Source organism: Glycine max, chromosome 5 (genome assembly GCF_000004515.6).
Source record: "Glycine max cultivar Williams 82 chromosome 5, Glycine_max_v4.0, whole genome shotgun sequence".
Classification (NCBI taxonomy): Eukaryota; Viridiplantae; Streptophyta; class Magnoliopsida; order Fabales; family Fabaceae; genus Glycine; species Glycine max.
The window spans coordinates 29984273-29998343 of record NC_038241.2 but is presented as its reverse complement, the minus strand read 5'-3'; the positions used below and the strand labels follow the sequence as shown (position 1 = coordinate 29998343).

At 27.4% G+C, this 14071-nt stretch overlaps 1 protein-coding gene across 1 annotated transcript; it reads right to left on the bottom strand.

Moving 5' to 3' along the window:
- Positions 1 to 977: 977 nt before the first annotated feature.
- ALMT8 (aluminum-activated malate transporter family protein) lies at positions 978 to 4770 on the bottom strand. Its single transcript, XM_003524002.5, has 6 exons — positions 4257 to 4770; positions 3490 to 3630; positions 3098 to 3370; positions 2690 to 2808; positions 2133 to 2270; positions 978 to 1757 (listed from the first exon to the last, which is right to left on the bottom strand). The coding sequence occupies exons 1-6, from the start codon at positions 4540 to 4542 to the stop codon at positions 1137 to 1139; spliced, it is 1578 nt and encodes a 525-aa protein (XP_003524050.2). The 5' UTR covers positions 4543 to 4770; the 3' UTR covers positions 978 to 1136.
- Between the last annotated feature and the right edge of the window lie 9301 nt (positions 4771 to 14071).

The window sequence follows — 14071 nt, the reverse complement described above, 5'->3', positions numbered from 1 at the left end:
AAAAAATATTTTGTGCAATAAAATATATTATTTTAATCAAATTGTGTGTCTTTATTTATATATATTTATCATACTTGTACATAAAGAGTTATTGACTATTGTTTCGTCATCCAACCTAGGTGTACCAAGCGGATGTTGATGGTGTACTATTGTATCTTAACATTACATCCTATATTTATTTATTTTTTTATATCTAATCCTTTCTCTTCTTTCTAAAATCGTTTTTGCAATTTTCTTTAGTCGGGGAGGAGGAATGAGAATGGGAAAATGAGAAAAAGGAGTGTTCAGTGAATCGTGAGAAAACTAAATTTATTTTTTCCTTTTCAATTTATTTCTTACAAAATGCTATATAGTCAAACTTTGTCTGCATTTTTTAAGGCCCAAATTTTATCTTCATGTTATTACATATAAAAAATATATATATTTGTGATTCCTAACAAATGAAGAATTTTGTCTAAGTTTCCTAATACATTTTTTTTATTTCATGATAAAATAAAATCCTTGACACTTTTTTAGTCCTTAATAAATTAGAAAATTTGGTGTTGTTTCCTGATAAAAAAATTCATTTGTTATTAATTTTTTTGAAAAAGACTAATAACAAATAAAAAAATTATTAGGGAGGAATCACAAAATTTACTAATTTATGAGAGACAAAAAAAAGTGTCAAGTACTAAAAATAAAATTATTGTTTTATTAGAAACTCAATAAAAAAAATTATCAATAAACAAATATAAAATTTAGGTATTTTTTAATGATCAAAAACTTATTTTAGCCTAAAAAAAGTACAATCGGAAGGAAACTCCACTTAATTTAGTGCATTATGGTTTCATCATGTTTGTTGATATCGCAGTAAATTACGCATAAATATGGCCGATGTGGTCTGAGTTGTTATCACTAAATGTTAAGAAAACCTTGATGTTGGAGTCCAAAACTGTTTTTTAAAACCTTAAAACACACCATGCTACGCTGTCTGATGTATCTATGCTATGCTATGTCTTTTATATCATGAAATATATCTATACCATCATGACATTAAGGAGATATTTTTTTTTTTTTTGAACATCAAAACATATGTATATATATCATAAAAAAATCCATGTCCAAGAAAGAATGCATTTCCTAGGCTCCTCCTATATTTATTCTGCTCCACGAGTAGGTATATGGTCTTCTAACACATCAACTCGTGGTGTTTCACAACTGATAACAATCTTATCATCGTGTCTGTAATCTTTGAAGCGTGCTAACCTCCCTAGTTCTTCAACTTCCTCTATAACAAGGTCCAATTTTGCCACTGTCTCCACAAGCAAAGATGCAAAGGCAGCAAAAGGCAAGGCTTCAGAGAACTCAAGGCTAGTTATTGCGATTATACTCAGCTGGTGTCTCAACATCTTTCGTTCTGCTGCTTCCTTTGGCTGTTCAGTGCATTGTGCTTTGCACTCTTGCAAGGTTGAAGTGTCTATTTTAACACTTGATAGCGAGCCATTTCCTTGGTTTCTTAGTCCTGCTGCGTGTGCTGCGGCTATGGCCAATATGTCAGTGTCTTGGCTGTCGTTGGAGGTGCCTAAGAAAAGCCGAGGCTGAGACTTTATGGCAGTGTTGAGGTCCTGCAGGGCTTCTTGGAGATTATTAGAGAGTATTTCTTGAGAGCAACGGCGACGGTTCCTTATGCTATTGGCAAGTTCTATCAGGACTTTTGATACTTCTGATGCAAGCTTTGTGCAAGGGTTCTTGAACAGGACTCGAACCGATGGTGGAGTCTGGGAGAAAATATCAAATTTAAGAGAAATCTTGCACAAATAATAATGGACTAAGGAAAAATTGAATGATACATCCTGTCTTAGTAAAATTTATAAAAAGGGGTAATGTAAAGTAACTAATACTGGTATGACGCAGCATCATTTTACTAATAATAACCAACTGTTTTTTGTGTTGGTGACTTTCTATTACTGTTTAGAAGTGTCATTAGTAACTGTCACATGTATAAAAGTAGTGTCATTGTCATTTAGGATTAGTGAGATGTGCAATGTGCTATCTGGATACTGATTGGCATAGACAAACAACTGGGATGCTAAAGTTGTGATGAGTGCAGCTTCACATAAATGGTCAAATATATGTTAGTGCACAAATGTTACCTGAATTTCTGTTTTCAAACAGCCATGTAGGGCTACCACTGTATACCCAAATTGACGAAGAACAGTTCCAACTTTTACATACTGCTGCCATGGAAATTTGTGACATGAATGTCTTGGCTCCCAACTTGCATGTAATGCCTGCACAATTCAAAACAGAACCATTAGAAGATCAGGGGACTCTTATAAACCTGGTCCATAAAGATGGGTATACTAGGCTAATTACCAACTGATATATATTATCTGTTTCAATGTGATATATTTGTGTGACACAAAAAGATTTATGTGGATATTTAATAAAATTTAGTTAGAATATATCGTACCAATTGTATTAAAAAATAATTATATTATCACTTAATCATAAATTATCATATATACTAAAGTGTTAACTTTTATTGTGCTACTACACTAAAACTCTTATTTAATATTGCTGGGCTTAGCGCATACAAGTTGTGTGAATAAGATGTGTAGAAGAATTTCTCTTTAAGTACATCTTTTAATGCTAGCTTAATTATGCTAGGGATGTCCTAAAATGAACCAAAAATAAATGGGTGGCTTACCAGAGTTTCATCAGTGGTTTTTGAATCCAAAACAGCCTTGTAACCTTTGTATATATCCTCAGCTGATATTTTATCATTAGAGGCTTCCATTTCTCCATTAAAGTATTCGTTGACACAAGCTGCAAAATTTTCGTTGATTAAACTGATGTTAATTTATATGGTATAACCCAAGAAGTTTGATAATTTGCTTTCCAAAAAAGCATATGGATTTTTAAGTTGTCATACAAGGGAATAGATAAGTGTTAAATATTTTACAGAGATAAAAGATGGGTTGGAATTTGGATGGTTAAGGGAGAGTAAAAGAGAAAAAAGATCGCGGATTCAATTTCCTCCGCTAACAAAAGTAGATGCTATCGATGAAAAAAAGTGTTAAATTTGTGATGCTATGTGTGTTATGATTTTGCATACCTTCTATAGATTTAGCTAGGCCTTCAAGCTTGAAAGCTGTTGAGTTATGGAGAGCTTCCCCTGACCAATTTGGAAATACCAATAGACTCATCAGAAGGCATATGGCACAGCCTATGGCTATGGTGTAGAAGCGCTGGTATATCATCTTGAAGAGATTTTCGGTCCGGTAACTCGAAACAGTTATCAAGTTGAAGGTCAAGAGAAATATAAGGACCCCATAATCATAATTCTTCTTTATGTAGGGGAAGAATCTCATATAACTGGTTGCAGCACCTGCCAGAAAAAAATGACAACAACACATATTTGAAGACTTGTTAGGAGATAGTGAAGGAAAAAAAATTTGACTCTGAGTAATGACTTATGAGACTCAGATATATTAATTAAACATGTACCTACAATACAAACGGTAGTTCCAATGAAAAAAGCATGAAAGGCGCGGCCAGATCCATTTGCAACATATTTAACAACAAATGCCAGTGCTCCTGCAAACACTGTCCCCAATCCTCTGTTGAGGCCTTTGCATAAAGTTGCCCCTGCAATAAAAAAGAATGTTAGAAATTGGGGTCATGATAGGTGAAGTTGACACCACATTGTAACATAAAACTTTAACACTCATTTTTCATTTCTACTTAATGTGGGATTTTATTTCATACTTGTATTCCACCAATAAAGGTCATTTTTAATCACAAGTTTTCAATTAGAGTAAAATGGTACAAAGATGACTTCACCCCCTGAATTACCATGCTCAATTTAGATTAGTTCTTGGTTTATAAATAACTAGCTTTTCAATTTAGAAATATATTCCCTTTTTTAACGTATAAAAAAGCTCTTATAAAAAGTTGGGATTCATATATTAATTTTAATTTAGGGAAAAGTTGACTTATTTTACTCGTTTATAAAATTTATCCAAAATATGTGTAGGTAACACAACAAAACAGAAACATAATTCCAACCATTATTATTCATCTTCTGTTAAAAAATTGGATATAATTTAGCGCATAGATAAACAGACATAAAATTGTTTCAACTTAACTAGTTGTCTTTAGTTCTAACTTTCAAATATTTGGAGGAAAAGATTTATCATCGGTAATAGTTCTATCGATTTAAACATGATTATCTTCTTCAGTTAATAATCTCTATACCTAAAAAATATACTGACCTGCGGTGAACTCAAAGACTAAGACGACGGTCATGACAGCCCACATGACATTCTCTCCAATCCCTTGGAAGCTTGGCTCCAAGAGATAGAGCAAAGACACAAGAGTGAGAGAGAAACCTACTTTGAAAGCATGGATGAGCCTTCTTGGATCATCACGCCCCATCTTCCACATATTCTTACAAGCCAAACTAGGAAACCCCCTCAGCTGGTCAACCAAAACAACCATTTTTTTCCTCCAATTCCCAGTACTTCTTCCACTCTCATTATCAGCCATTGCCATTTCCATCCCTTCATGAACTTTACTAACCGTTTTTCCTAATGAAGGGGCCGGGGGAAGAAAATGGCAATCCAAATGCAACAGTTCAAGAGGCTAATAATCAATTGGTGTTTGCTATTTCAGCCCAAAAGCATGTGGCCACAATAGAGGTGATTTTGAAAGAAGAAAAAAAGAAGTGATATTTTTTGAGACACTGGGGATTCTATGTGTGTATGTCGATGAATGATGAGAACCCCCCGAAAGTTCCCCCTCCGTGAAGCATCATGAACTTTATATGGTGTCATGGTGTGGTTCAGGGAGGAGCTGGTGATGTCATTTCAACATTCACATGCCATGCATTAAAGTACACCAGACTTTAGAGTTGAGTCTTAATTAGACACCAGCAAGTGGTATAGCCTAATTATACTACAGTTGATATCAGCAAGTGGAAACCTGATTATGCTAGTACTAGTGGCATTGGCCTAAATTTCTTTCAACACATACATACCATTTTCCAGCGCAGGCAATAACTTTTGCTTCTGTAACAACTTCATTTCTATGTTCCCATTCATTGCAATGAGCATTTGGAACTTTGTTCATAAACATGCCAAGGACAAAAATTGTAATAATGTTACTAAAAAAATATGTAACATATGCTTTCTCTAATAAAAATGGAACTACTATTATATCTATTGTTGGTATCCCCTACGGCTATGTTTGGCATATGAAGTTTAAAAGTTTAGTTGCAATCATTGCACCAGTAGTTTATTAAATGGTCAATTAAATTTTTAGTCCCTCAATTTTTTCACATTATAATTTTTGGTCCCTAAAATAATTTTTGACAACTTTGAGTTATTTATTAGTTTTTCATCATTATTTTAATTTCTCTAAAACTTATTATCCCTTTTTAGTCTCCTATTTATTTTTATTGCTCAAAAGTAGCCCCAAATATAAAATAAACAAGGGACTAAAAATAGAAAAAACAATGACTAATTTTGAACGATAAAAATAAATAAGGGACTAAAAATAGGAAAAAAAATTAGAAGGACTAAAATAATTGTATAAAATATTTTGAGGGACCAAAAATTATAATATGATAAAGTGGAGGAACTAAAAACTTAATTAATCATAATAATAATGATGATAACTTTGTTATCAAAATAAATTTATATGAATCATTCATATTCATATAATTACAAATAATTTGAGAACTCAATTATATTTAATTTCTTTATGAGATATAAATAATCATATATAAAATCATTTTTTATACTTATGTATATATAAATACACATGGCATATATATAATAACATAATAATAATAATTTCATATTATAATTTTTGTTCCCTCAAAATATTTTTGACAACTTTTAGTTCTTCATTAAATTTCGTTATTATTTTTAGTTCCTCTAAAATTTTTTGTCATTTTTAGTCTCTCATTTATTTGTATTACTCAAAAGTAGCCCCAAATATAAAATAAACAAGGGACTAAAAATTGACAAAAATAAGAACTAATTTTGAGCAATAAAAATAAATAAAGGACTGAAAATAGATAAAAAAAATTTTAGAAGGATTAAAATTATTGACAGAAAATTAATAAATGACTAAATGTTGTATAAAAAAAATTTGAGGGACTAAAAATTGAAATCTAGAAAAGTTAAGGAACTAAAAACTTAAATAATCCTTTATTAAATTATACGTATGTAAATTATACGTATGTGACAAAATTTTCCGTTAAAATAGACATGAATATACAGTGACATAATGGATATGTTTATATGATATTTTTATATAATTTTAATTTCATCTTATTGATCCCTTAGCATATAGAAATGCAATCCCAATGAGAAAGGACGGTATGCTAAGGGTAGAATGTTAAGAGTTCCTTATTAGACTAATAAAATTTCTCCTCTTCTACCAATTATGGAAGTTAAACCAATATATAAATGGATTGCTTAACAAAACATTTAGTGAGTATGAATAGATTGTTATTCTAATAACAGTCCAATGGTTAATGGTGATCAATCAAAAGATGAAAAATAGGAAGAAGAAAACAACAACATTAATGACAAGGATGATTAGCTTAATTTGTGTAAGATGACATTGTACAAAGATTTTAAAATTTATCTAAGCAACTCATTAGATGATATCTTTAATTCTTAACTTTCATTATTTTTCGTATATGCAAAGTTTTTACTTGAACCTAAGTTTCATATCCTCACTTCTATAAGCTATTTCTTTTTAAAAAATTTATGGTATTGTGAAAGCCTACAAGACTTAGGTGTTAAACAATACTTGGGTTAATAATCCTGTGTTGAGATTATGTTATTGTAAGACTTAAAGAGACTTAGAAGAATACTTGTAAATTTTTTAATGTCGTGAAAATGATGGTCAAAGTTCTAGATTCGCCCATCAAGGCTGCCTACAAGAAGATACATTGTAGTGTAAAATTATTGCTTGTTTTGTTTGACGCATGCAACTGTTTATGTCAACCAAACTAATTTTCCCTTTGATTAAGTTTTTTAATTGGTTGTAAAAAATAATTTTATGGTAACTCTAATCATTTTCTTTTTTTAGTTTTTAAGATGAATTAATATTTACGTGTATATACGATTTGTCAATTTTTTAGAAAAATACTTATATTTATATTTAAAAGTTGTTCTTTAGTTATTAATAACAACAATAATAGCTTTATCGATCCCACTGGCATAAAAATCCTTTTAACGAATTATTTTAGTGTATTAATTTCAGAAATTATCGCTAAAACATTATTGAATGCTACCTTAATAAATTTTCTGTCATCTTTAGTATTACATCAATATTTTATCCTATACATTTATTTTGTATCTAGTCGTTTCTTGTGTGATTATATATCTATTTTAATATTTATTCTTATCTTTTTTGTATTAACATTCAATACCATTGAGTATAACCAGACATAGTACAATAAATTTATCTTTGAGTACTTTTTTTTACTGTATTTAGCTTCGAGTACTAGCAAGTGGTTGTTTCAAGAAACAATATATTCACCTTAAGCAAGTAGTTAGGAATTCAGATTCCTCGCAAAGAGACAACTCACCTTTTTAAGAGCCTTCAAATCCTCTAAAGGAGATTGATTAGTCTTGATAAATAACAAGGAGTGTTGAAGGAGATTGGCTTGTTGAAATCTTATGCTAATAAAATTTTCTTTAAACTTAGTAAATACCTTGCTTTTTTTTGGTGAGTTAATAAATACTTTATCATTATAAATAACTCCTAATGATTTTCTTTTTATTTTTCCGCTTAAAGAATAGCATATAAATTAAGAAGCATAGTTGATATTTTCATTTGCATAGTCAATAAATACTTTATAATTATAAATAACTCGTAATGATTTTCTTTTATTTGTCCACTTAAAGAATATCATATAAATTAAGAAAAATAGTTGATATTCTCATTTACATTAAAATTATTTTTATCTTTTTCTTCATTTGTTTTTACTTGCCCACCTAAAAGAATAGCATATAAATTAAAATATATATCAAATATTCTCATTTAATTGAAATTATTTTTGTCTTCCTAATATAACCTTTATTATTCTTTTTCTCTCATTTACTATAAATATATAAACTATTTAAAATTTTGGTAGCTAAAAAATATGATTGAAAATATAGTAATTAATATTATCTTAAATTTTTTAATAAACAAATAAATAAAAGGAAAAATTCCTTCCAAAAGTAGACAAACAAAAGGAAGCTGAGAAAGTAATAATTTTTCAGTTAATAGATGACATTTTTTTGTTATGTGTGTATATATGAATTAAATATAAATGTGACTTAATGTAAATTTTGGATTCATGTTTTAAGTAATGTATTAATTCAAATGTTTTAAAAGATAATAAGCTTTTGATGTAAAAAGAAAAAAAAAAGCTAATAAATTTTAATATAAAATTTTTCTGTCGTGTGTTATAAATTTTACCTTTGTCATCCATAGTGTAATATGTTTTGAACTTAACTAAAATATATCCTAGATATGATCAGATTTCCTATTCAATTACAAATTACTATAGATGATAAAATTTTGACTTTTACAAATTACTGTTTTAAAAGTTATATTTGAGATAATTTTTTTATTAGATGGCAATATAAAAATATTTAACTGATTGTGTATAAAAATTAAATTTATATTTTAATACAAATTTTTAAATTATGTGATATAATAATTATTCTTATTCTTATAATTTAAGCTTTAATATATTTTACAAAAAAATATTTGGGTACATGAAAAATATTTTTTCTATAAATACATAACAATAAAAGTTGCATCTTATTCATTTTTTTTTAAATATAATTAGTTAAAAAAATATTATGCAAGTTTTATTTATATTTTTTCACATTTAATGAAATATAGTTTCTTATATTTTAATGTGAAATTAATAATATCTTAAATTTTATCAAATATATAGCTATATTCAAAATTCGTGACCTAATGAATACTAATTTAAGTAATATTGAACTGCTTTTTGAGTTTTTTTTGTTAGAATTAAAAGAGATGAAAGTTTTTTTTTTTTAATTACTCAACCGAGCAACCCAATCCAATCAAATTAAAGTTCCTCAAGTTAGGTTGAGTTGCTTAAAAAAAAAAAGTAAAGTCAACCCAATTAATAAGTTCAATTAGGATTATTGAAAATTAGACAAAATTCAACCCAATCCATGCTACTTACACCCTACACATAGAATATATCTTTGGGGAGGAATGGAAAAACTTAAAAAGCCCTAGATAGAATTAGTCTCATGACCTGTCCAAATGAGTAAAGCTTGTGAGAATACTTCAAGGTCCCATTAGGAAGTCAAATGTCCTAATTGAGTGATTATAAAAAATATTAAAAAATCTTGATTTATAGACTTTCATATGCTATCTTTTGAGAAATAAAAAATACTATAAAATAATGTTTGTGTAATAATTAGGATAATTAATACTATACTAATATGACATATACATCTTTACCCATTCAACTATTCCTTCTATCCCAAAATAATTATGGTCATTAATGAATAGATAAAAGAAAGTAGTAGTTTTATAAAATTAACCTTATATCATCATTGATTTATTTATAAATTTTGTCATCTACTGTTAATATTATAAGAAATATATGTGAAAAAATAATTAATGTTACATTAAAAAATTAAAATGATAATTATTTTGAAATAAAAATTTTCTGTTATACGATAATTATAACGGAAGGAGTAATTTTCTTCTAGAAGACTATTTAATTTCATGTACTAAATGTTGAAAAAAAAAACTTCTTTTCACCCACAACAATAAGGATAAAAAATACCACAAAGTAAAAAAAAACAAAAACAATGGATCACAACATTGAATATGATTTCATACTTCTTTCTTACATTCAAGAACCATCTCAATATTTATTCACAATCTCAAAATTAAAAGTTTAATTTTGTTGATAAATTCAAGAAAATCCTTTCAACTATTTTTTTCTAACAAAAATTGAGGAACTGTTCATTATGGGTCCCTTTTTCATAAAAATTTATGATATTGGACATAACAAAAAGAATAACGCAAGACAAAAACACATATTATAGGACTATTTTTTATCTTGTAAATTGTTTGACGAATAATAGACAACACAAATAAAATAATATAAAATTTACTAAAATACCTAATATTAATAATTTTAATATAATTTATATCAAATTTAACGTGTTTTCAAAATATTTACATGTGTTAGTTAGTATTTTTTTTGGATATTATAGAGACAAAAAATTGTCCCATAATTTTTTAAATTAAAAAATTAAAAATTTTGTCTTGTCATCATATGCTTATTTGTGTTGTGTCCTAATTTTTTAAAATTAAACGCGGAAAAAATATTTGTTTTATCTAGTACATCAATTGGACCCGTAAGTTTTGTGACAAAACTTGAAAAATTCATCATTACAAGTTTTTCTTTACAAACCTAACATTCTCTTTTTACAGGATTCTCTCACTTAGGATATTGAATATTGTTTTTTCATCCAAAGAACATCATTTATTTATAGACCCTGACTTCTAATCTTAAAAGAAGAAAAAATGCTTAAAATTAAAATAATATCTTTAAATTTAAACAACATCTTAAACATTAGATGATATCTTTAAATTTAAACAATATTTTATATATTTAAAATTAGAAATTAGAATTTTCCCAACATTGAGAACATTATTTTGTCTTAATTTGAAATAATAAATATCATCTTGGCAAAAGATAGCGTTGACGTACATATATGGCTTGGAGTTGGGTATGCAGATTGTAGCTATCAGCCTCAACCGTACGTCATTCCTCAGCTTTGTGCTTGACCTAACTAAAGGGAAGGTTGAAGGAGGGAATGAGTAGGAATAGGAATATATAGGATAGGCAATACCCAAAAAACAAAAAGGAATAGGATGGACCTAGTTCATAGTTTAATTCTCATCAAAGTAGCGGAGTCCAAAAGGTACCTTTATTAAGTTCACAGGAAATTAAATGAACATTATAGTTGCCTCTTTGTGGTGTATCATATGATCTCATATAACTGGTAGAGAAGGTCCCTCATATTCACGGTAAAATGATATCCATAACTTTTGGACAAATCAATTTAAGTCTTTACGGTAGGAGTAATATGTTGGTACATTCTCATTTTAAGAGTGTTTATATATATATATATATATATATATATATATATATATATATATATATATATATATATATATATATATATAAAGAGAGAGAGAGAAGAGAAAGATAGAGATGAAAAATAAAGGGAAAAGGAAAAATTAATAAATGTGATAAATAATATGATGAGAAATAAAAAAGAAATAATAAATGTATTTTAGTATTTTTCTTAAGGCTACAATTGGATTAGAGGTAAATTGAACGATATCAAAGTATAATACATCCTAATGGATCATAATAGAATGGACTGAAGATGTCGATCTACTGTTTGGATATTTCATAATGAAATGAACAAAAATATTTTATTCCATCATTTAAAAAAAAAAAGATGAAGTGAAATAAATTATAATTGATTAATTTTATTGTCACGCTTACTTTAAAAAATATTTTATATTTTATTTATCTACTCTGATCACTTGTTAAAGATACTTATTTATCATCCCCTCATGCTAACCATGCACTGGTCATGATAGAAGTTTGAATGCAAAAAACGCCCTCACGAATCTATTATCTTTCGGTGGGATCTTTGTGTCATGGGAGTCATATAATTATAGCAACAAAGTTATGACAATTGCTAAAGTTATACACGCATTTGTTTGTTCCTGGATTAGAAAAGATATTTCAAAAGATTTAAGGAGAAAATTGTTCATATTACATGGGAAAGGCAACACATTGAGTGCAAGTTTTTTGACTGGAGAAAAACTGCATGGGAAGAATAAAGGCAAGAAAGAATAAAAACATGGAAGAGGAACCAACATTTAAGTTTCAGGAAATCTTTGTAAGGCCAAACTAGTAGTATTATAAATTAGAAAGTTTGTTACATCTTGTGCACCCCAAATTGGAAGGAAAGAAAAATAAAAATAAAAGATGGACTATAATGGATTCAGGTCTTAATTTCTATCCATTTTTTTTTCTAAGTTGGTGGTACATGCCCACTAGTCTACGTAGGGTGTATTTATTAATAAGTCCATGCAAAGAAAATTATATGCCTACAGTGTGGACCAAAGAAAAATAAGAATTATATAAAAAATAAATTAGTCATCAATAAAATCAACATATATTTCATAGTAATATGGTAAAAAAATGACATGTTATGTTTAAATTAAAAAATTAATTTAACTAAATATGAAGCAAATTTATATGAACGTAATAATTTTACTTATGATTTTTCTATGTTAATCATACTTATATTTATAGGTGTGCATGATTTGATTTTATGTAAAATCAAACCAAATTCAATTTCAAATTAAGTGTGTGGATTGATTATGGCGATTGAATCACTATATGGACAAAATTAATTTCAGATTAAAACTGGTTTTAAACTATTCAAAGATCTAAAATCAGTTTTTGAATCGAATTTTGATTTTGAACTAATATTTTTTTAAAAAATAATTTTATTAAAAGTTATATTTAAAAATGGTTTAAAATATATACATTTTAACCATTTTGATTTTAAAAACCATTTTTAACCAAAAACAAGTTTTTAAAACTAATCAACTGAACTATTTATTAAAGGTAATTTAATTTAGTTCAAAAACTAATTTACATTATTTAGATTTTTTTTTCAAATATGATTTGGTTTGGATTTTCATTAGTTTGGTTTAATTGGTTATTTTGTGGTCCCTGCATACAAGTCGAATATGAAATTATTCTCATATTATTTTTTAATGAAGTTATCGGCACCATTATAAACTTATTCATTCTCGTACTATTTACCATCACCACGTTCTTCTAAATGAAATTAAACTTGAATTTTTTTAAAATAACATCTACTCAAAGCATTAGAGGTGGAAATAGGAATAGTAGACTTTATAAGAGTTTAGTGTAACTTATTCATATGATAGCGACACTTTTTTTTTTTTTTTTGTATGTAGAAGAAAAGCATGTACATGTTGTTTAGGTAATGAAAGCATGTATATGTGTGGTCATATGATTTGAGAATAAGTCTCTTTTTTTAATTGCAAGTATTTTTAATGGGAAGCAAATGGACAACAAAAATTCTTTTTCATATTAGAATTCAAACTCAATAATTCTATCTTAGTTGATACTCAAACTTGTCAGTTGAGAATAAGTTCTTAATATTATATTTACTTATTTTCACTTTGTCTTAGTTATTTGTAACATCAATTATTTAAATATATTTTTAAAAATCTTAGGTCTAGTTTTTTTTATCATTTATTCTTGATTATTCAATCATTTAAGTTTCTAATATTTTTATTTCATAATTATGTTAACCGTAAAAATCATAAATAGGTTTTCGAAAATATCTTATATTTCTAAGAAGTCAATTTTTATTGATGATTCTATTAACAAATAAATATTTAAGAGTGAGACATAAAATTCATTTTTAATTGTAAGTCTTTTTAGTCGAACAAATAATTATAGTTTTTAACTTAATAGAATTGTCAAAGTATTGATGTAAATAATAATAATAATAATCTCAATAGTGATTTACATAGTAAAGAGTTTTATATAAATATTTCCTCTTAATAATTCTTATAGTCACAACTTTTGTCAATAGTTTTTTTTTATAATAATAGTTTTCAATATTAGTTCTAATTGTGCAATCTCTTATTAATTCAATAATAATAATAAGCAAAAGAAATTGAATAAAAGTAGAGTTTAAAGAAAAAATGAAGATTAAAAAGAGATAAAGGTTTAAAGAAATGCAAAAAGTAAACAAAACAGAAATTTATTAAAAGTAGGATGAATACATATGCATTGCAACCTTCGAACCAAGATTCATTTTCGAGTGCGACGTTGTTAGTGTTTGAGGATTTCAGTGATAAGGATTTAATCCAACTAAAATAGTTATCGAAGGTCTTTATTTATAAACTTCTGCTACTTGGTCAAACTATAGATTTTTGACACATG